Source organism: Diadema setosum, chromosome 1, assembly GCF_964275005.1.
Source record: "Diadema setosum chromosome 1, eeDiaSeto1, whole genome shotgun sequence".
In the NCBI taxonomy this organism is placed as follows: Eukaryota; Metazoa; Echinodermata; class Echinoidea; order Diadematoida; family Diadematidae; genus Diadema; species Diadema setosum.
The window spans coordinates 5,276,614-5,301,286 of record NC_092685.1 but is presented as its reverse complement, the minus strand read 5'-3'; the positions used below and the strand labels follow the sequence as shown (position 1 = coordinate 5,301,286).

General features: G+C 38.9%; 1 protein-coding gene across 1 annotated transcript in view; it reads left to right on the top strand.

Moving 5' to 3' along the window:
• The window catches only part of LOC140233484 (spastin-like), a 99,014-nt gene extending 74,384 nt beyond the window's left edge, over nt 1–24,630 (top strand). The window contains exons 4-12 of the mRNA XM_072313605.1: nt 3,461–3,618; nt 8,529–8,706; nt 9,605–9,744; nt 17,326–17,473; nt 18,130–18,221; nt 18,908–19,030; nt 19,498–19,648; nt 20,718–20,758; nt 21,072–24,630. Of these exons, the coding sequence (XP_072169706.1) occupies nt 3,461–3,618; nt 8,529–8,706; nt 9,605–9,744; nt 17,326–17,473; nt 18,130–18,221; nt 18,908–19,030; nt 19,498–19,648; nt 20,718–20,758; nt 21,072–21,197 (1,157 nt within the window). The 3' untranslated portion in view covers nt 21,198–24,630. The remainder of the gene's footprint in view (nt 1–3,460; nt 3,619–8,528; nt 8,707–9,604; nt 9,745–17,325; nt 17,474–18,129; nt 18,222–18,907; nt 19,031–19,497; nt 19,649–20,717; nt 20,759–21,071) is intronic.
• Nucleotides 24,631–24,673: the final 43 nt, after the last annotated feature.

Here is a 24,673-nt window from a genome sequence, read left to right as displayed (position 1 = left end):
TTTGTCTGTGTGAATGAGTCTGTTTACATCAATATTTTACTCTGCTTTGTGAGGAATATTTCACTGTGGTTTTCTGTGAAAAAAGAGTTGAGCTGTAGCAAAAAGAAACACCCTAAAAAAAGAACAAAAAAAAAATCATGTTCGTGTATATATACAACTGTATATGCGCACATGTGCACATATCTATTCAAGTATATTATGTTATGTTCCAAAGTTTTATGTATTTATGTTTTCTAGTTTGATGTTACCAATTCCTGATACAGTCTTTGTTTCGCAAATTCATTATGACATAATGTTTTCTGATGGCTATATGGCAATTCAGATATTTTGATTAATGCTCACTGTTGTATGAGCAGATTGGAAAAGGATGGGATAAACGTGTAAGTGTCTTCAATGTTTGAATTCCTGCGGGTAATCATAGGGACAAGTGCATCCCAATCAGTCGGGGGGGGGTTAATAAGAAGATCCGAGGAATCATATTGTGGGATAGGTGAAGATCCGTGCTACTTTTCTTGGATTATTAGAAATAAGGTATGCATCAGATGATAGCAGGAAGGGGGAGGGGGAGGGGCAGATTAAGATGAGGGAGTGAATTGAGGGCTGGTCAGAGAGCAAAATTAGGTTGGGTTTGGTGATCGAGAGAGGTGTGAGGAATTAAAATGTAACCCCTTGGGCTATGTGATTGTAGCTGCCCCATGGAAGCCTCCGTACGTTGTTATTGGATGCCACGCTGTGACTAAGTATCTACTATTGGATTACTGCTGAGGAGAGATGAATTATTGGAAAAGAAGAGGAATAAAAACATATTGACAGAGAGGGAGAAAGAGATGCAAATGGCGAGGAATGGAGAGAGATACTGAAAGATATGATCTGTCTACTAAAGGTGCATTCACATTCGATTTTAGGTGTTATTAAATACCATGGTACTGTAAAAGCGGATATTTTCATGTGACTAATTTTTTCGCACTCAACAGGGTAAGAAGAGTTTCGCTTGTTTTTAAGTCCGTGGAATCGAGATATCAATTACTGGAACGTATGGCAAGCAAAAATATTTGCATGCTTTTATTTTCGCCCTAGTTTCGAGTTGCGCGAAAATTTCAACACCGTGAAATTTCCACTTTTACAGTAATTTGGTGTGAGTTTCTTCAATTTGTCTTCGGCTACAAATGGAGAGAATCAATGTCTTTCTTTCACCATGGTAATTTGTTGGCAGCATTCTGAATGGCAAAAATACCATGGTTATAGATACCGTGGTATTTCACTTGCTACCAACCTCATTCATGAAATACCAGCAAGACATTCCTGGTAAGCAGTGCACATATATGCATATCTCCAATGGGGAAAAGACAGGAAAGTGAATTGGCTCATATGAGAAATGCACCACTGTACGTTTGATGGTATTTCGTGATGTGGTTCACACTCATATCTCACATGTGTATTCCTTGCTAAGTTTGAATTACCATCCTCTTTAAAGTACCACAGTATTTCACAATGTATTTTATGGTTTATTTTGTGGTATATTTGCATTCACATTACAACAAATTACTGCACCATGTGAAATACCAAGGTGTTTGAAATTTCACCATCAGTATGAATGCACCTGCTGGTGCTTTACACAGTTGCATTGCAATATCTTCCTCTCCTGTGTCTTTCCTGTTTCCTCTCTACTCTTCCTTCCTCTTCTTTCTGTCATCTTCTGTTTGGGAGAGGAGACATTGGATGGTGGAATGTCAGGTGATGGTGTTCTTTTACTAAGATCAGGTACACGTAACATGTCACTTTGCTGTTAATGACGAATTTAATGATTTCATTCGGGCTGACTTGTCAGGTAGAGACAGAGGTTAATAAGTCTTTCAACTTTCTCTCTTCCCCTCTCTTTCTCTCTTCATTTTTATCTTTCTACCCCTCTCTTCCTATCTCTTATGTTGCCTTGTGTTGATAAATACCCACTTCCATTCACCAAAATATTCAATTTCACCCTCCAGCAACACTTTCATGCATTGAAATTGACATCAGGTAATGTACCGAGTCCAATAGATCACCGGTACAGCGAGTGATTTTTTTTTTCCAACAGATGCAATATTCTAGTCTTACGAGAGTAGAATACTGATTGTGTAGTAATTTCCAAGTGCTGCACGGACATCACCCGGGGAATATGATAGGAAACCATGTGCCTTGATTGCTGCTGTATGGGCAACCTGGTGAAGACCATTAAGAGTTCAACTGATTTAGACAACAATGAACAACACTTCAACAATACAGCCCATTTCAATATGACTGCTCAGTTATATTTCTCAAAAACTTCCTTTGAGTAATTCAAACAAGGATTCTTGCTCTGTACACTTAGGACAGCTTATGTCCAGGTGGCATCAGACTCATGTAACTTCAAGAAAATTGAGCTCTAGGTTATTCTGCATTGAATATTGATAAGGAGCAGAGGAGAGAAAATGAGGGGAGGAATCCCCCCCACGCCCATTTTGAGACGCTGTCCCCCCTGAAACGCAGCCCCTCAATTCGGTGCTGTTTTGTGAAAATTGAATGATGGCTTAATGATGATCGATGGCAGCAAATATTGAGCAGGTGATGTGGTGCACTGGCATCGTTCCCCCGAGTTGCCATGGTAACCAGAGTGAGATGCCAGGACTGAAAGTATTTCCCCCCCCCCCCCCCCTCCCCCCATGTGCAGCTTGCTGTGATCCATAGTATGGTTCTTTTAGTCTCATTTGCCTGCCAGGACTTTTGAATCAATCACCAAAATGGGTACCTAAAAAGTCTTTCAGTACCACTGGCAACTTGTTGCTGTGCAGTAGAAATGAAATCTAGAGTTGTATGGTCATGAGAGGGTTAAGGATGTTTATTATTTTTCATGATTCACTGGTAGGTAGCAATCTTCAACAGAAACCCAAACAGAGCATTATTGGATATATCATAATCCTTGTTGTCATACCATTTACAGACATGTCTTGCACACTGTGCATACTAGGTGATTGGATTATGTGTCATTATGTGTCATATTTCATATATTATTCTATCTCCTTTGCCTCATGCCTGTTAGCTGTGCCCAGACACTATACGATTGGAAAAACAGAAATAAGATTCCTTCAGTCACTTTATTGCCCAGTGGCAAATATGCTTTCACCTCACATGCAAGTGGTGAGAAGTATTGATATCTATGTCAGGTATTCTGCTAATCATCTGCAAAAAGGAGAATGTTTTTAGTCAAGAGCCAGCATGGATCGGAGCTTGTACAGTGTTAGTACTCAGTTTACATTATAAAGTACTCGTAGTAGTTATTGTTATTAAGGACAATGTATAATGTGTTACATGGCAACAAACATTATATACCTGTTGTTTGTATCTGTTCTAATTGTGAACCCTATAAAGAAACATCTAGAAAGCTGTGTACTCACATTTGGTGTAATTCATCGCAATTATTATGGTTCTCATTTATCTGGTGCAGAATCATCGCACAGAGCCTCACCCCGACTGGTCCACAAGGCCACAACGGGCGTGTCGTCCAGCAATGGGAGGACCCGAAGCCCCGCCCGGAATCTACCTCATGTCCCCCGGCCGGACCCTACCTCTCTTCCAGAGACAACCATCCCTTCCCAGCCCAAGGTAAAGCTTTGGTCCCAAACCTGTTGTACCTCTTCTGCTCAGCCCAAGGTAAAGCTTTTGTTCCTCTTCTCTCCTTCCGCGCTTTGGGTGTAATGACACAAACTGGTAGGTGGAGGGGGAAGAGGGGGTAGGGCACCATGTAACTGGTTTCATGATCCCACAACCTGTTTAGATGCTCCACAATACAGACAGAAAGAAACAAAAATGTGTTGCAATACATACACTTCCATATATTTTACCTTATTGTAAGAAGACATCAAAGAGCATTTGTGTAATACAGATGCAAATGACAAAAAATAGGCTTTGCATACATATAACAAATTCTTCTATTCATTCTTTGGAATCAAAATATGGATTTGAAAATCTGATGTGATACTGCTGTATTTGTGTTGAACATTTTCTTTTTTGGATAGACTACTTTGTGCCCTGCAAAGTACATTGCAATTTTTGCCACTGCTCACAAGTCGGAATACATCAGAATATTCATTCACAATTGGCATTCCAAACAAGTCTACGTCAGCTTCCCTTAGAATGCCAGAATATTAGCAAACATTTCCATGCAACTGCCAAGTGTGCGTTGACAAGACCCCTGCGACATCTCAGAAGAATTCCGACAGAATGAGGTTGCTGGGCAACTGGCCATGTCCCAGGTAATGGATCCCTTACCATTTTGGCTGGATACGATACCTCTTCTTTCTTTTTTTCTACTGCGAGCGGCCTCTCATCTCGCCAGCCTAATATAACCAGGGAAGAAATGAGATGCCTAGGACAGGTATTCCATCACACATTCTGCCTAAGACCCCAGTAGCAACCTGCCACGCCTCTAGCAAAAGTATCATTCATACTTTTGCTGCTTTCACAGCGAGGGGGGGGGGGGTATGAAATCTATTGCACTCGGTTCTCATGTTTCTCCTCAGATCATTGTAGCTTGGTAAGCAAGAGTGTGTGTGTGGAGGGATGGGTGTGTGTGTGTGTGTGTATTTCTGAGAGAAAGAAAAAAAAATTGAAGTAAGAGAGAAAGCTAGCGAGAAAGAAATGACTGGATTTGTGTTTGAGACCTTTTGCTTTCTCATCGCTTATTATCCACCAAGAGTGATTCATACGCTGAAATGTTTGGTTAGCTTTACCTAGATGCATCAAGACTTAAGTCCTCTGAAATGTGAATTGCAAAGTGCAACCATGCACTCTGTCATACCTCACAGATTGAGCAGAATCAGGGGTCTCAGCTCTAGGCAGGTAAAGTACTACAGCATATCAGCGCTGCCATTTCAGGTGGAAATATTTAAGTAGGATTGGGGATGCAGATGAAGGTGGTTGAATGAGGGAGTGGAGTGATGGATTTTTGACTAATGTCAGCTTAAGGGCCTGAATTCACGAAAGTGGTACAAATGAAACCATGGTTTAAACCATGGACAAAAACCATGGAGCGCCAACTGGTTTCCAAGTATTGAAAAGTGTTTTGTGGGTACAGATTAATAGAATAGCTTGTTACTACATCAAGACAGGAGAAACAGCCATACATTTGAATATATTAGAAAACTGGTCAACTGTGATATATTAGTGCCATATTTTCTCTTCTTATTGACAATCTTCAAACTTGCAGACATACATTCTGAGCATTCTCTGTCACCCTGTCTCTTTCACTCTACAGGCCTTTGAGAGAAAAAAGAAAAGGCTATTAATGTGTAGTGAAGCTATTGCATGTCGTCTGTTGAGAATGAGAAGGGCGTTAAGTGGTCTTGAACACTATGGGTTTAGTGGCAACTTAACGCCCTTATCATTCTCAACAGACGATGTGTGGTGTGAGATCAGAAGTGATGAGTTAACTCATTCCCTTTGAGGTCATTCAGCTTACTCATAAGGCCCTGAATTAGCATGTTGCATCATGAACATTTAAACTGTAGTATAGGCCTCACTGTCCTTCAGGCAGCAACATCGCCTCTTGGGTATAGTGAGCCTCTCATGCATATCATTAGCTGTGGAGCCTGCTAATTATGGTCAGTAGGTCCGCCAGTTATTTTGTTCAGGGTATACAAAACATCACCATGTTAGTATGTTGCACTGTCTTTGGTCCCCCTGATGAACTGCACATAAGACTTCACTCGCACAAGGATATTCTGAAGTGTATATAGGATGTTTTTTCCTGTTACTCATCCGGACATCACTGTATCTCCTGCTAAAAGACAAACCCATGAAGCTCTGCATCCAGTTTTGACACCCCAGTTTTCTTTTCTTTCTTGTTTAACACGATCCAAACCATGTCAATTATACTGCTTTATCACATATTATTCAAATTTGCACCATGGCTCTAGATGTTTTGGCACTTGATGAAGGGGGAAATTGAATCGTGAACAAGCTGACATTCCGTCACTGGACAATTTCCTCCAGTCCAAAAGTCCTCCTTCGTTTTCCCCTCTCTCCACTCATTGGCACTTCATGTGGCGTTGCCAAGCGAGGGCTCCCTTAACACAGGTTCAAGGCTCCGAGCCCTGACCCCATGCAGACGGATTGACTTTATCGCTCAATCTCCCAAGATTTGGAAAGGATCAAGCACCAGGGATGAGTCAGTTAATGTAGATCAAGAGAAAGAAAGGAGAAGAGTATTTCTCTTTTTTCTTTCTTCAAGATCCCAAGCATAGATTCACTTTGGACTGTATTCATCGTCTGTAGTAGAATGCAGTCGCCTTATTCAATATGGTGTCACCATGAAGTAAATCTACTTTTGCTAAGATATGTGTAAATAGATATCCAAGATCACTAGTACTTATTTAGTTGCCAATGTGAAGAGTTTTAGAAAAAAAAAAAAACTCTTGTAAAGTATTGCAGTATTATCGTAATGATATAAGAATTAAAAAAATTGTTTTCTTTGAGGTATTACACCTCTTCTCACTCCAAAGTCTTTATGTTTAGTGCCCTAGTGTCCTTTGTATCCTGTGAAAGTGCTCAGGGTTGGTTTGTTTGTTTTTTCTTGTCTTTTTTGTATTAACTTTGTAAATATTTGGTGTAATCAGTTTGCTGCGTTACATTGCATCATATAGTATCATGCAAAGCCAGTGAAAACTGAATATCTATGTATAGACCAAAACAGATTTTGAGTGTGAATCTTTTAATGGAGAAAGAGGCACGGACCCAGAACTGTGCTATGATAGGAAACACTTACACTAAGAGGTGGCATCAAAAATGAATATTCTATCAATGTAGTTAATGCCCTTCTTGCACTCAACTGAATAATGTGGTAGTATAAATTAATATATAAATGATGAAATAAGCAAAATTTTCATTTAGATTTTAAAGTCTAAGCCTTGTTTATTTAAACATGCTATATATTGGAACAGCTGTAAATCAGATAAATTGAAGCCCCTTAATAATGATCCATGAAGTAAGAAGCTAGAGGTTTTGAAAACTTAAACATACCACAAAATTTTCCAGTCTTCAGAAGACATAACTTCTCCTCTTTGGTACTAGTAGTAAGTGACATTTGGCTTGAACCATCAATCCATACAGGATGTGGTACTGAAGAACATTCTGTCACACAAATTAGAAAAGCTGTAATGAAAAACACTGTCAATCAGTTGCAATAAAAAACAATTCAATGCAAGAATCATTGATTTGAATGAATTACTTTGTAATACAACATAAACATTCTAATATTTATTTCTCTTAGGAAGAATAAAAGTGATTGAGATATATATGTATAAACTTGTTAACATTTGGTTGTGGTAGGCTCTCTGTCAGTATATTTGTGTGTGTGTGTGTGTGTGTGTGTTTCTTTTTCTGTATGTGTAATATTCATTTACCTTCAATCCTGCATTAAAAAAAAAAAAAAAAAAAAGATGTTTGTTCTTCCTTCAAATGGTCCAAGCTTCTCTGGCTGAGGACTGTCTCGTTTAGACTTCGAATGTTTGTTTTTTACTGTCCACTCCCTGCCTCACAGGATGATTCATGTATCACCTGCAAACATTCCTCACCTTCCTCGCATGACAAGTTCAATCTTTCACACCACATCAGCCCGAACCGAATGATTCTATTTTTCCAGTCCCGGAGACACATCAGTGGAAGTGTTCAAGGCTAATAGAAAAAAACAAAACAAAGCAAAAACGAAACGAAACGGGAGAGAGCGAAGCAGACGACCCGTAATGACTCCTCGTAAACACTGCGCTAATGTTGCACTTACAGCGTGAGCACGCATTTGTAGCCTGAGCTGGAATAATGCTGGAGAGAAGATGTGTTAGGGTTGACATTGACACAGACAGACACACACACATACAGACAAACAAACACAAAAAACAGATACAGAGAGACAGAGATGGGGAAAAGGAGATAGAGAGAGAGAAAGACTGAGAAGGAGTGAGAAAGAGAAAGGGAGGGAGAGTGATTGCACTCTTGGGTAATCATTCCATCAGTAATCATCAATAGATACTACTCATCACAAACACAAAGTGACATCATGGCAGTTCATGCATCACCTACGGCCGAAATCGTGTGCATGTTATCGGGCCACTGTGTCTTGTGTGAGGTGGCAAGATAAGATGGGAATCTCCTTCAGAATTGAAGAAGTCTCTTTGCTGAAGCTTACAATAAAGAGAATGATAATCTTAAATTAGAGTTGAATGCATTTTCTCTATCATCAATTTAATTTCTTCACCCTATACCTTCCTGTATTTGTGCAGTTTGTCTCCTTCAATCAACCTCCTTTGTGTTTAATGGTAATTTATATCTGCATAATATGTCTGTGTGTCTGTGTGTCTGTCTGTCATTGTCTGTATCATTTGCTTATTTTATGTATTTCTGTGTGTATCTCATCCAAACGTCTGTTTCTGTCTGTCCTTATTTTTAATTTGACCCTCCCTACCTTTCTCTTGCTCTGCTTCTCATTCACTTTCTCTCTATGGCTGTGTTTCTTCGTCCAGACCCGTGGTCAGTCTTCCGGCAAGAAGGACCCCAAGTCTCCAACGGGCAGCCACCCTCCTCCTCCCAAGGATGTGAAACAGGCCGTCTCACGCCTCAAAAATGTGGACTCCAAGCTGGCCAATCGCATTCTAGATGAAATCATGGACAGCGGCCCCAAAGTCAAATTTGCTGATGTTGGTAAGGGACAAATCTTTCGATGATATTTCACCCCCCCCCCCCTTTCCTTCTCCTCCTCCTCCTCCTCCTCCTCCTCCTCATCATCATCATCATCATCATCATCATCATAATCCTCTTCATCTTCTTCTTCTTGCTCTTGCTCTTCTTCTGTTCTTGTGTGATTTGGAGAGGCTCTTTGCAACTTTGTTGCGCTCGTTAGCCATTTTCAATGTAACCTGTCACAAAAACTGCTGTGAACTGTTCCAATTATCTTTTGATGATAAATGACCCTCAATTTTGGGCTCATTGCTAAGCATCACAATGAGCCTAATCAACACAAACACTCATGAATTCATAATGTTTGCGATTTAGGGAGCAATGAATCAAATGTTAATCCCAGCACTGTGCAGGTTGCCAATAAGGAGATTAATCATGACCAAAACTTTTCTCTGCTTCTAATAAACACTCCCGGCATCATCAAAAGGCTTTTACACCGAACATTTTTTTTTTCTTCATGGTGGTAGTTATTAATGAATGAGATCATTTGTGACAAATATACCGATTAAGCAATCTATTTCATGCTGTGATAAAGAAAGCAGAGGTGCTTATACCAAGACTTTTTCCCTGTATTTTGCATATGAAGTTGTTATTCAGTATAGCATTGCAAACTAGCCAACATGTCCTATCCTGCGAGGACTTATCTTGTGCAAAAATGTTTCAAAATTTGTTCAGTGAAAAACAATCATGTATGTTATCTTTCTGCATGGAAATAAATTTGATAATCACATCTTTCTGGAAAATCCCATCAGAATACTCAGTGTTGTTGGCATATGTTCACATATAACAATATAACAATAACAATATAACAATATATAAAGAAAAATTAAGAAAACATTCTGCATTTCTATCTAACTTCCAGCTGGTCAGCAGGCAGCCAAACAGGCCCTGAATGAGATCGTCATCTTCCCCAGTCTCAGGCCAGACCTCTTCACTGGACTTCGGGAGCCTGCCAGGGGCCTCCTGCTCTTTGGCCCACCGGGCAATGGCAAAACCATGCTGGTAAGACCCTGATAGTAGTGAGGGTAGTGGGTTTCTTGATAGCAACCTTCAGCCATGGGACCGACTGGGTTTTATCCTAACGCTTTCTCCTAGAGCAACAAGAGAACTGTTGTTCCTATGGCTCTTGCCGTTTCTTTCTTTTTTAAAGTGTCACAATTCACAGCCATGTCTTCTTCATCATCACAACTTTTGGATGGAATTATTGAACTGTAGAATGAATGATTAACCCTTTTTATTGCCAACTGTGTAGAGGAAATCATCAATTATACCACTCTGTTGATTAGTGCATGGATGAGACAAAAATGGAAATGACGCTTCTTTGCAGTCATGGAAACAATATTTAACATCTGAATTATGCTTAAAGTATCAAGTGTGGTGAAGAGCATTAAAAGGGGGAAATGTCCACCTTAAAAAGATATCCATGTTAAGGACATAATCATTTGAGTGTGAAACCAAGAATGGTTTTGATGATTTTGTTGATACTTAATTTTGATCTGGATGTTTACTTCTCAATTTCCATGAAAGTAATTTCCTTTAGGCTGAATAATTGAAGAAAAGGGAAAAAATGTTGATGAAAGTGACTTCTTCAAGTGACAATATTGATGTAAGTTTATTAGACTGTGTTAAAATCTCTTTTCTTTGAAAAGAAATTGGTCAAAAGTTAGATATCAAAATTTTAGCATGACAATGAGTTTCCTTTTAGGGCATTAGTCACACATATTTTATAAAATATCTTCTCCCAAACAAATACTGCTTTCAGATATATTCAGTGATTATTTCCCCAAACCATGATCAGGCTGTAAAAGAAGAAAATATGAATTGTTCTATATTTAAACATTGCACTGGGATGGTCTGCCGTGTTGTATAGGACTTACTGCACTAAGGTGTTTATGGCAAACATGAACAGAAGTGGTTAGTAAGTTGAACCACCCTTTGCCGGAAACCTTGTGAGGGCAAGACAGACTCGGGTCTGGTACGCCTCGTTGGGGGTGTTGATTGTGTCAACGAAAATTAGAAAAACAAGTTCTGGACAGATGCGTGTCGTTCCTCTGCTTTCCATGCAGGAGGGATGGATTAGGGTTGGACGCACACATAATGCTAGCAACCATGAGCTGGGCGGAGACTCACCATCTAGTAGTGTAGGTTGAAAACATGAGGGGCGAGGTAATCCTATTATTTTTGGGAGGTCCTCTTGTTTCCTTGTAGACATTGATGTGTGTCTGGTTTGTCTCGTAGCATTCAAGTGAAAAGCTTGGAGAGCATGAACGATGTTCACACAGTTGTGATAAAAGATAGAAAGAAAAGTGTTCAAAAGTGGCAATGCTCTCATTTATTGCAAAGGAGATTAATTTATAGATGCTCTGAATGTATTTGTGAAAAAAAAAAACAATATTAAGATTTGAGTGTTAAACTTGAAAAGAATGTAATGAGCATGCACTGTAGAAATAGAAATGTACAGGGGGCAAACCATACACGCATTTGAAGAAGAAGAAGAAGAAGAAGAGGAAGAAGTTTGGAGAAACAAGAGTAAACATAATGTTGGAGGAGGGAGAAATAAATTTAAAAGGAAGGAAGTATGACAGAATATTGCATTCTTTGCTACGCTGCAGGGAACACATCTTGCCTCTGTAACATGGATGAGCTGTAGCTTATAGGCATGAAAGATATAGAAATAAAAGTAAGGTAGTTGCATCGTGTTGAATAAGGAGAAATTATAAAACATTAAAAACCAGAAATTAAGGCAATTAGGGGCTGAAGTAACTCTTTGGAAAGTTCATAGTTCTGTGATTTGAATTCTTCAAGAGCATCACTGTCTTGGAATTCACTGACAGCCTTGGAGTGAAGACTGGCTGTCTTCATACCAATGGTCAGTGAAAAATGCCCCCTCTACCTTTCGGCCTATGCCCCTGTCCAATACATGCAGGACTTGAAGAGGGTCCTTAGCTGGTCAGTTGATGATACGATAGCATTCCAGCGGTCACTCTGCACCGGTCACTTTCACACTTGTAACTGACCCCGGCGGTTCGAGAGCTTAAAAGTGTGCGTGGGGCGATGGGAGATGGGGTCCTCTGTCTAATGAAAAATGAGGAGGGTCTTCGTATTACATAGCCAGGAGGGTTTACCTGCACCCTCTTCAAGTGCAACAGGTGTCTTATGGCTGTAAGTGAATCCACTGACTGGGGAATAAGAGACGAGTGTATGTGCATGTGTGTTTGCGTTGATGTGTTATTTAAAGGGTGTGTACAGTTCTGGTCGAGGTGAGGATTTAGCTTTTAACGTTTTGTGAGATATTCAGAAAATACTCTATGAGATGTCAAAGAGCATGTAATTCTAAGGGGCATCAAATGTTTATTTGATGAAAATCGGGTTTGAAATGGCTGAGATATCCAAAAACAAGGTGAAACAGAGAGATCCTAATAAAAGGCATGGCCTGTCGCCTTTTATTATTATCACTTTTTTGGATATCTCAGCCATTCGAAAACCAATTTTCATCAAATAAACGTTGAATCCTTCTTGAAATTACATGTTCTTTCATATTTCATAAGAGCTTTCTCATTAGCTCACTTAGGAATGTTCAAAACATGAATCCCCACGTCAACCAGTACTGTACAGTCCCTTTAGGGCATATTGTGTGTGACTGTGTGCATATGGGAGGGGGGACAAAAGTTTATATGTCATTGTTTGATGCATTTTGATATACTCCAAAATCACTATTTCAGGTTTTACTAGGACACCCTGATTTTCACATTTCATCTTCTGAAAAAAAAATAAAATTGTCTTATCCTGAAAGCCACAAAGATATTTTCTTTTCTCTTACTAGTTCTTGGTAGACATGAATGTGAACTTAGTGCTGTATGGGAGTTGTATTGTCCTGTTGTGATATCAGTGATGCCAAATCTGTGCACAGCAGTGTTTGCTTGACAGGATGGGAATGCTTTAAAATAATGTGGTGATTTAACAAAAAACATTATCTTTGCCAATAATATTTTGCTATTAAATAATGACAAAAGGGAAGTCACATAAAGGGGGCATTTTTTGTTTGTATCCATTAACACTAGAGGCTGTACTTCATGTTTTTCCTTCTTGATTTTTTATGACCTGTCCTGGAGTTTGCAGCGTCACTCCACTAACGTGTTTGGTATTTTTCCCCCTGCGAGGTTGTCTGGCGAGATAGCTATCTGGAGATCAGTCTGTTACAGATTTTTACAGAGCACCGCCATAATCGCGCTAATCCACATATTTCCTGCCAAATTACAGTGTGCGCTGTTTGCCACACACGGCCACGAGTGTCAATAGTCTTATTCCAGACTCTAGAACTGATGTTTTGATCCAGGGAGCTTGCTACTGGCAAGCAGACAAATTCATGTGGCTGCTTCCATCAGCTGTAGGGAAGTTGTGCTTATGATTATGCACATTACAGATGTTGATATTGTTTTATGCAACTATTCATAAAATTATGCATCTACAAGCCTGTATGAATGCAATCCTTCGGTGAAATTGGCACAATAATAGAAAGAGATAGGATGCAATGGTATTTCTCCTGTCCACAAATCAAAATAGTTTGTTTATTTTATCTTTTTATCATTATTTATCATTTTATTTGATGGTGTTAGGAGTGAAGTCTGCATGGTTTAATAACTCAGATGGCAATAGAATCAAATGCCAAGTATGTTATGAAATGTTTTACCAGGGCACCATTTCATAAAAGTTGTCAGTAACAGACAGTGACCAGAGCATCTCAGCCAATCAAAACCAAGGATTTTACTGAAATTGTCCGAGACTGACAACTTGTCGAGGCTAACAGCATGAAACGGTGCCCTGATAGTTCCTTTCTAACAGTGGGGACCTAGCTCCCTCATTTAAATTGTCTTGAGAAGTCATGAATAGACGCAAACTCAGTGTACAATATTTGAATGACAATTACGAGGCAGAATACCCCCAAGACGCACACTGTTGTAAGGAGGTAGTATGAATGCCATTAATGGTCTTCCATCGTATCCTGTTGGAAAATGCTTGATGATGTCAAGGCAAATGAGCAGAAATTTGAATGAAATCTTTTTTCTCAAGACAGTAGATGTATGAGTAGATCGTGTTGTAAATGTGCAATTCCCATCGTAATACTCGATTGAATCTTGCATTGAGGGAAGACGGTAAGGTTGCTTATTCAAGAGAGCTTCCTCCTTCAAGAAGTGGGGCCCCATCACATGAAGTCACGCCGGTTGATAGTGCACGGTGCGATAATGGCATTTACCTGTCGCATTAGCAAGTAAAATACTCTGTAGGTTGATTGGTTTGCTGCCTGGGTGCTGTCATGGAAACTGAAATTATTATGTGGTACAATTATGGTGAACTGCTTTATGAAAGGGTACCCAGTGGAGTGCCATACTATTGCTTGTGTTTTGTATGCAGGTATTGGGTTTGTATGGGGGGGGGGGGGGTAAAAGTCAGCGATATGCATGGTGCAATTCCTTTTGCCCACAGCAATTGAAGAAAGGAACAAGGAAGGCAAACAAGACATGGTGGGAATAGAATATTCTCCTTCTCACAGGCATTGGGAACTGTTTGCGGGGTGACATCATATCTTGACATTATTACTTTTTTTTTCTGGGTGTCTTTTTAGAAGGGAAATACATTAGGGTCAGCATAAGTAACCAAGTGAATGGGAAAAGGAATGATAGGGATGCTAACAGTGTGTGGAATATTCCTGATGGTACTGAGCTCCTAGCATGATCGACCTCAACCCACCCCATCAAAAAAAAAAAAAAAAAAAAAAAAAAAAAAAAAAAAATACCTTGTCTAAATCACTTAATCGCACTAATGCTCCGAGGTATATGTGTTGTTGTTTTTTAAGGCAACGAACAGAGGACAGATATCCATGCACGTTTTACTGATTTCAAAATGTGTGACATCATTAGTAGAAAACAGTATGGATATTGGCCTTTTTGGCCACATGCAAAAAATAAACAAAAGGTACTGTCTTTTGTTTTGAAAATTGCTTGAAACAAAACTGATACATGCTAGCATGACAATGACAGGAACAAGCCTTTTTCCAGGGAGCAAAAGCAGATGTCATTACATTGTAATTGTAAGCATATATGAGTAACAGGCACACAAGGACCTGACAAAGCACAGACCAAAACGGGAAACCTATAGAAGAGATTCGGAAGTCCTCATGAGCAGCAACTAGTAACTGATGCACTCAGACTGTGTATGAAAAATTGCAGACTATCTGAAGATTGAGTGCAATTTCGATGTGATGGCCAAAAAACATGGAGTAAGATTACAATTGATCGCAGCATTAAGTAAGCCAGGGCCCTGGCATGACAAATTTCTCTGAGATGATTTTGACTATAGAATCACAAGTTGTGACTGGAGTCTGGTGTGGCACTGTGATGTGCACTTTTGTGACCCATCAGCCATGAGAGGGGAATGAACGCAACCCTTGATCCACCCTCGCAGCCCTTTTGCCCAAGGGCTTGGTTTCAATTAAAAGGGAAGGGGAAGGAAGGTATACCATTTTGCTTTTTGTTACAAGCACCTCCTTCTCCCCCTCCCCTGCTTCCTTTCCCCCGTGCACCAAGACCTAATTATCTCCTGGTTCTTGTGATGAAGCTGAGGAATCAGGGGTTTGGGAGGACGGACAAATCTGAATGTAAAGACTTCGTTTTGCTATCAGCTTGGAAGGCAAGGGAGAGAAGGAAGGAATGGGGAGGGGGCGAGAGAGTGGTGGTATGAAAATTGAAAATTCAATTTGTCTCATTTTGCTGCGATATTTATCAAATAAATCCTCCTCGTGAATGACTAACCCTCCCCCCGTTGCCGCGGGGACATCTCATCGGCACGCTCCTCCACTGCCTCTTCCCCGGCTTCCGAGCAGACGGAATTTGCATCCAGCCTCAAGACCTTTACATCAAAGTGAATATATTCAGCCCTCCAGGCTATGTTTGAATGTTCAATGTCAATCATTGGGCTTCCGTATTCTCATTCAACTTTCTTCATTTTCATTGACAGTTTGCACCCCTCTCTTTCTCTCTCTCTCTCTCTTTCCAATTATCTACATACATATCTGCCAATATATCTTTGAATATATCTTCCTCTCTATCTCTCTCTCTCTCTTTATCTTTCTCTGTCACATTGTCTTTCCATCTCCCACCCCCTCCAATCTCTCTCCCTCATTTTCTCTCTTTGTTTTTCTGTTAGGTAGGTTAAATGGAGGAGTGGGAAAAGATGGAATGATGTATTTTCGCATCTCTTGTTTGCATAACAATGCCATTTCTAACCTTATTCAAACAAGCAGATCTTTTCTGCTCCGAGGTACCAAGCTATGACTCACGAGCCCCCTGCAGGAATGAGTTGATGTTTTTTGGAATCATCTGACAGCCGATGGAGATGGCTACATCTATGGACCTCTCTCGTCGATTAGACTTGGTGCTTATTCCTTTGTAGTGATCATTAATTTGTTCGAGCGGTAGCTCTTTGCATCGGGCAGAATTCTGGGCGGACTGGAAGAGCTCCAAACGGGGATGAGGCGGGCTTTCGGCAGTCGGCATTTCTGAAGCGGAATGAGTCACTTGACGAAGTGACGAGTAAATGTTGATGTTGAACTCTAAAGTATGAAGGAGAACTCAGAAAGTAATTTCTTCAAATTAGTGCCATCACTAATGATATGAAATGATGAAAGTCTGTTTTATTTTGTATGTTGCCAGATACACAAATATAGATATTTTCCTTTCGGTTTTCTCATCTGCACATTACCTTTTGTTCCTCCGAGTTGTTGGTGTAATTTTTGAAAGATTAATGTTAATGACCACATCATTCCAACATTTCATTCAAAAGTCATAAGAAATATTTATTCGATTTGGACTTTTTTGTGTGAGATAATCAATTGATACATTGTATCAGTGATGACTTGTTACACTCCCTTCTATTGCCATGATGGTACACATCGTTCCATCATTTAATTTAGAAGTCGTAAATATTTCTTTGATTTAGTCTTTGTCATGCGAGATACTCAATTAATACCAGTCCAGTGATCACTGGGTACAGCTCCCAACCACTGCCATGATGGTTGCTGGTATTAGAAGTGGTTCTTATGAACACATCCTAACAGCTCATCCCAGTCTTTGTTTAACATGCATCATAGCATACCTTGGTTTCAATAGAGTGGTATCCACGGCTTTATTGTACATCATGATTTCAGATCTTACAATGCTTCTCAGCGTGGATATAGCATTGATATAGATGAATAAGATTAAACTGAAAGATTTATAGACATTGGAGATACATGACTTGTAAAGGCTCAGATTAAAAATTTACTTTTTTTTTTCCCTTTCAGAATGGTGAACAAATCTTGTGAGATAGATAAGATGATTTGTGAGCCTGCATCAAAATAGCATATGGAGTAACTGCTTTCCTAGAATTTTATCTATGGACTTTGCACTGTGCCTCTATATTGTAGTTCATTGTATGGTTAATACATTAAGTATGAGGTTCCCAGAAGCAATATGTTAAACCTGTTGTGTGGTATGAGATATGAGTTTTTTTTTTTTTTTTTTTTTAATCTTTCATTTTTGCTTCCAGGCAAAGGCTGTTGCCAATGAATCAAATGCCACTTTCTTCAACATCAGTGCTGCCACACTGACATCCAAGTATGTAGGAGAGGGAGAAAAGCTAGTGAGGGCATTGTTTGCTATCGCAAGGGAGTTGCAACCATCAGTCATCTTCATGGGTAAGTCTAACAGCAGAGTTTTCTCTTTGTGGCATGAAACTGTAGATAATGATTCTTTGTAGCTCAGAAGTGTATGATAAATTCAGAGTGTTAGGAATACTGATATTGTCAGTCTGTACCTGACTTCAGTCTAGTCATAATCTCATACTGATTTTAATTATGAAAAGAACACAAGATATAACGATTTTACTTGGGCATTTCTGTTCCAAATTAATGTCACCATTAAATCTCAATGGAATGTTAAACTCGATGCCACAGTTTGTCTGAAAAAAGATTAACATTCATTAACTTCATGAACATATAGTATCAGATATTATTCAGTCTCTATCAATTTGCAGAGACCACAGTTTTATGTACCATTGCAGTTTCTGAACAAAAATCAAAATGTCAAAATCTACATTTGCAGACACAGTTCTAGATATTTATTGATTTGCAAAGACCAAAAAGTTGTCATAAGTTTCAAGGCAACAGGTTTTGAAGAATGTTTTTCCATGTTCGAAATTTTGCAAAAGTATCATATATTGTTCATCATTTATGCACCATGATTGATAACGCGTTTTTTGTACTATGTACCTGTATGTTTAAATGCACAAATTAATTCATTTTACCATCTTCTTATGCGCTTATTTGTTCTCATTTTAATTTGCCTCATCCAGATGAAATTGATTCCCTGCTGACTGAGAGGAGAGAAGGAGAACATGACGCCAGCAGGAGATTGAAAACAGAATTCCTACTGGAATTTGATGGTGTAAGTATATTTGAAATATCCATATGACAGGATTTATACATGTTAATTGGAAGATATCTTTATTAATTAATTCCATTGACACACCGTGCCACACTGAATTAGAGCATAGTCAACTTGAGAGCTTGTGAAGAGAAAGAGATGCATCTGTGAAGTATTGAAGAAATCCATCAGTACTAATCACCTCACAATGTTTGTCAGAAGAGCCGTGATGAGATTAGATCTTCATTCCAAGATGGTTCAGGCTCTCTGGTGTAAGTTTAAAGTCAAATAAGATGCATACATACAATATATGGTGGTAGTACAATTGTACTAAACTCTTTCTGTAAACATGCATGAAATATCTGTCTCCCTCTGTATGTAGGAGAGGGTGAAAAGAATGTAAGAGTGCACCAGGGCCTGAAGAACAATGAATCAACACTTACAACCAGTAGTCATACCTCACCTGCACTGCACAACACAACACAGAAAATTGCCACCCTCTTTCCAATTAGCCTAGAGCAGTTACATCAGAATTCAGGAAAAGAAAAGAAAAGAATTGGGTAAGCTTAAATGTAATAAGTTGCTAATTAGAAACCTTCCATCTACTCTTGAAATGAGGGCATGGATAGAGCTCATCTTGAAAAAGGTTAAGTGTTCTTGCATAGACTGAAGAGTGTCTGCATACATCCCACTCCTCATTGCTGCAGGTGAAGGCTAGTGGGAGTGAGCGGATCCTGGTGATGGGGGCTACAAACCGACCTCAGGAGCTGGACGATGCCGTCCTTCGCAGACTGGTTAAGAGGGTCTACATCCAGATGCCAGACCAAGATGTGAGCAAGGCTTGAATGTTTCATTCCATTCATACGAGTAAAAAATGCCAAACAAAAAATTTGCATAACACAGACGAAAGCAGTATACTTACAGTTGATTTCCAAACCAACTTGAAATATTCTGTTTACTTGTTCAAAGGCAGTAAGGGGAAAATTCCTCCTTTCTTTAATTTCCATTTGTCCAAAATGATATGATATGACCAGAGTAGAGATGAGAGAGATAGGATGAATGGGAAAAGTGACAATAGACAAGAGAATGAGGAAGAAGAGGTTGAAAAAAAAAGGAAGAAAAGAAGCAATGACGGCTAAAGAAAGTGTTATAAATGGGTGGTTTTGGTTACAGAAAGGAGATTAATCATGAGCAAAAATTTATTTATAAAGAGGCCAAGTTAAGGAATATATCTCCTCTCAGCAATACAAAACCGATCCACATTTCATGTATCAAACTTTGTACACTTCTTCCTCAGACACGAAAAGAACTACTGAGGCAGCTGCTGGCCAAGAACAAGAACCCCCTGAATGGGGCTGACCTGACCCGACTGGCAGAGTTCACCCGGGGCTACTCAGGGAGCGACCTGACCGCCTTAGCCAAAGACGCTGCCTTGGGACCCATCAGAGGTATGTTACATGGGGGTGTGGTTTAGCACTCATTGGTAGAGATTTAGACAACAGTGGTTATAGCAGAATGAGCTTAGAGGTTACAGTCTTATTTTAGAAGTGGCAAAGGGGAGATAAGCCTCATGATGAGGATGACTAGGATGGTGATGATAGTGATGATGATGGTAATGATGATGATGATGGTGATGATGATGATGATGGTGATGATGATGATGGTGATGGTGATGATGGTGATGGTGATGATGATGATGGTGATGATGATGATGGTGATGGTGATGTTGGTGATGATGCTGATGATAGTGATAGTGGTGATGATGGTGATGATGATGATGGTGATGATGATGGTGGTAATGATGATGATGATGGTAATGATGATGATGATGGTGATGATGATGGTGGTAATGATGATGATGATGGTAATGATGATGATGATGGTGATGATGATGATGGTGATGATGATGATGATGGTGATGGTGATGGTGATGGTGATGATGATGATGGTGGTGATGATGATGATGATGATGGTGATGGTGATGTTGGTGATGATGCTGATGATAGTGATAGTGGTGATGATGGTGATGATGATGATGGTGATGATGATGGTGGTAATGATGGTGATGATGATGATGATGGTGATGTTGATGGTGATGATGGTGATGGTAATGGTGATGGTGGTAATGATGGTTATGATGATGTTGGTCATGATGATGATGAGGTTGATAATGATGGTGATGATGACAATAATAATGATAGGAGGAGGAGGATAGGAAAGAGAAAAAGGAGAAAGAGGGACGACAATAATGGCAACAAAGTGATTGATGTGGAGACAGTAAGAGCAGTATCTCTCTCTCTCTCTCTCTCTCTCTCTAGTAAATCCTCATTTTGGTAATTAAAAGAATATACTGGAAGAAAAGCTGACCAGGGATGAATCTTTGTGTGAAGCTGAAGTCTGGTAACATTTCAAATTACAGCACTTGGCGAGTCATATATGCATTTCTCTCTGACATCAACATCCAAAATGTTGCCATGTGAAACACCCATGTTTTTATTTTCCTTCTGATCATTGCAGAACTTGGACCAAATGCTGTCAAATCAACTTCTGCTGAGGAGGTAAGCTTCAGTGTCATGTTTGGCATTCAGATCTTTTATAGGCTTTTTATTTGTGTGTGTTTGCTAAAAATAGGATGAAAGGTGTTGAATTTTAAATCTACCATGACAGATAACTCTCCTTGAATAACACTGTTTGGAGTAGCCACAAGTGAGGTGAAAAAAGTTAATTCATTTTTTTAATATGTGCTTTTTGATTAAAAAAAGAAAGGGAATTATTATAAGTTTAGAAGTGAAGAAAATAAAAAGATATACATTCCAACCTGCTTTAAGCTTCACTTGCCTTGATATTATTCTTTCCCGATTTATCAAATAGGTGAGGAATATCACGCTCAGCGACTTTTACGAATCCTTGAAAAGAATACGTCGCAGTGTGCCGCAAGACTCCATCAACTCCTACGAGGAGTGGAACAAGAATTATGGTGATATTTCCACGTTTTAGAGGGATCCGACGGAACCAGACGGGATATGGCATTTTCTGTTTGCGGGCTTATTTTTGAGACCTGTGTGATGAAATCAGATCACTTCTACATTTGAAAGCACCCCAGGGGAGCATTCACAGATGTATACACACACACACACACTCATTAATCTAGCAGGATGGATGTATCGCAAGTAGCAGTGTAATGTTGGGAATATTTGAGGTGAAGTGTTACACAGAATTATGCGTGGTCTGTTGGGGGGAAGGGTTTGAATTGCTTCTCTGGATAAAATGATGGCATGGTATTAATCTTGCTGCTCAGTGATGAAATCAGGCTAGTAGGCTAGCACTTGGAAATACACAGGGTACCGAAGAAGACACATACAGTAGTATTGTGTCGTATGTTATGCTGGTGATTGAATAGACCTGTTGTTGTGCTGTATGCCTCAAATTGACAATACAAATGTAGGTTAGTATGATCATTTCATTTCTAGAGGAGTGTTAAAGTTTGTCTGTATGTCTCGTATGTCCATCGTCAAAGAGGGCATTCTAATGGATTGTCATGCGTGAATCCTTTGTTTTCTTTTCTGAAATTTGATGTTGCGTTGTACAAGTACAGAGTGTGTTTGAATTATTGTAGTTTAAAACATTAAAACCTATTTATTTATCCAGTAATTCCATCATATTCTACCTAGTGTATTATCTTTTACAGAATTTGGCAAAACTGGAAATGTGTATCATAGTAGACTTATAATTTTTCGTGGAAGGAATGGAATAATGATTAATACGAGTAATATTACAAGGGTCAGTCAGTTGGGCAGTCACGTAATGATTTTTGATAGGTGCAATTGTAATCGCCTTTTTTTGCACATGATTGATTATATCATTTTATTATATCACAACAGGAACCTCCTTTGATGATAAGAATTTCTCCCACAAAAGGATATGCATCATGAAGCAACTGTTTTATTTCTAATCAAAACAAGCCATAGCCAACGTCTTTCCCATGACAGATGCATCATTGTGATTATGATTAAAGCTTTTTAGATGTATGCTTTGCCCACTATCAAATCTAATTCAGGCCTCAGAGACTAAAAATGTTATGTGAACAAAGAACAAGGAACCAACCAATTATTTTTAGATTCTTACTAAGTCTTTAATGTGTTGCATAGGTTTCATATTTGCTCCCCCCCCCCCCCATACACTGTATATGAAAAAAACCTATTTGTATACATGTTTCAAAATGCATTCTGTGCTAATGGAATGACTTGTCTCTCAATTCATGTTTGGTCATTGGTGTACTGGAGGCGAGTGCATGTATGTTGAGTTCTCTTGCAATAAAAATGTTTCATGAGTTGCATGTTTGTTAGGCCTTGGACTGCTTTCTTTTCCAAATACTGCAACTCTATAACACATTTCTGAAATGTGACTGTAAACAAGTTTTGTTGCAAGTCTGAAACTTCTCACAGGTTTTGCACATTTTCACACATTATGTAGTCATCTTTTTTTCACATGGCAAAATTGTGCCTGGTCAACACCCACTTTACCAACTATTGCTAATGGCCCTATAGATGCCAAACAATCTGAAGAATTAGCAGGGCAAGTTTTGGATGCGGAAATGGAAACGTTGATGTGGCCTTTTTGAGTATGAAGGGAATGATGAGCACCAAATACAGTGTCAGTCATCAAAAAATGTGAACTCTACCCTCAGGATATCATGGATGGTGGGTGTATTCTTTTAATCATCAGATTTCTTTCATTTGCCTCATTCCATGACAAATGTTGAATTCAATGCTTTCTCCATTGAAAAGGCCCACGCCTTAACATTATGTTGCTTTCTATCGAGACAAGTCGTAAATACTTATTGCAAATGCTTCTTTTCTGGTTTGTTTATGTTTACTTTCGTACAGCTACCAGATTTTAGGTTGGTTTGTTTTTTCTTACTTCAAGAACAGCATTCTATCCTCAAAACATACTGTGCCTTGTTTTGCTAATGAATATTTGTACATATATGATGCAATCGAGTAAAGAAATGTTAAGGTGACAAAAAAAAAAATGTGAAGATGTGCTCAGTTCTATTTCACTTGTGATGTAAGGTACTGTTTAATACGTCAATATACATATTTGTGATGCACTTGTCACAGATGATTTAAGTATGTGTCCAAGTTTATGTTTCACAGCTGTGGCAGTGTGCTCATAGAACATTTTTATGGTTAGATTTAGGCTTGCAAAGTTCTCAGCCTTGTAGATTTCTACATCTGGTTAGCCTTTGATTTTCTGCACAGTATAATTTCTTTCCCTTTCTCTCTGTGTAAAGGATTCTAGATTAAAATGCTGTTATTTGAAAGTTCTTTGAATAATAATGAAAGTAAATTCTGCTAGACATGATAGATGCATTACAAAGCCCTATTGCTCACTGAACCTTTGAAAGCAAAAAGATACGCTCAGTGTGAGAGCGTGTCTTAACTTTACGCCCGCTTCCAAGGTATGTTATCCAAGGCATGTTATATGTATTCCATAACAATATACTGCTTATTTCAAAAAGCCAAAGAAGTTACATTGCACTGTTAATGTCCCAGTGAGCTTAGAGCTGCACCGTTTCCAAACTACACTTTTTGTTGCTGAGTAAATAAAGTTATAATACCTGTGGGAAAATGCAACAAAATTCAAAGTCGTTTGAAAGTGAATGACCTCAAGATTTGGAACATTAACCATAAAACATGTTTAAATTTGTCATAATTTTTATGTGCTATATACAAACAAAGATGTACAATTGTTACTTTGGGTAAGATTATTTGAGCTGAGTAATGGTAAAGCAATGGTAATGTAGTAATTTAAAGATGAATACAGTGTATTCTGTTACTTTGAAACATACCGGTAAATCTTTAAGAATGCAAGTTCATTATAACTTCATTGCGCAAAATATTAGCCAAGATTTGAAATTGATACAAACAATAAGATTAATTGATTTCAAACATTATCAGTTATGAATGCGGCTTATTGTGCTACATATGTGCAAAGTAGGTGCTAGATAAGATTATTTGCAATGAGTGATGGTACATTTCCTTTCCAATTTTCGTTTCCTTGAACCCATCAATCCACCAGTATGTCCAGTGACACCACCATACAGGAAGACTTTGAGGTTTTCAGTACTCTCAGCACTCGCTCATTGCGGAGTTTGTGCTACAAAGGTCTAAAAACTTTCTCACTTCATTCTCATACCAACAGTTGGGTCTGTACCTATGATCTCTGTGGAGAGATCAAGGTCTTGTATGCTATTTACAAAATGATGATATACTTGTTCTGATGCAGGCTTGACTTTTGTGTATCTTTCTGTATTATTTGATGTCAGTGTATCAGTCAGTACAAACTGTGATTGTGAATGATTATGGTATAGTGACATTTTCATGATAAAGAAACAAAAAATAACTATTTCAAAATAAAAACTGATGACTTTTATGCAAATTTGTCTCCATGTCCATTACATAACATTGATG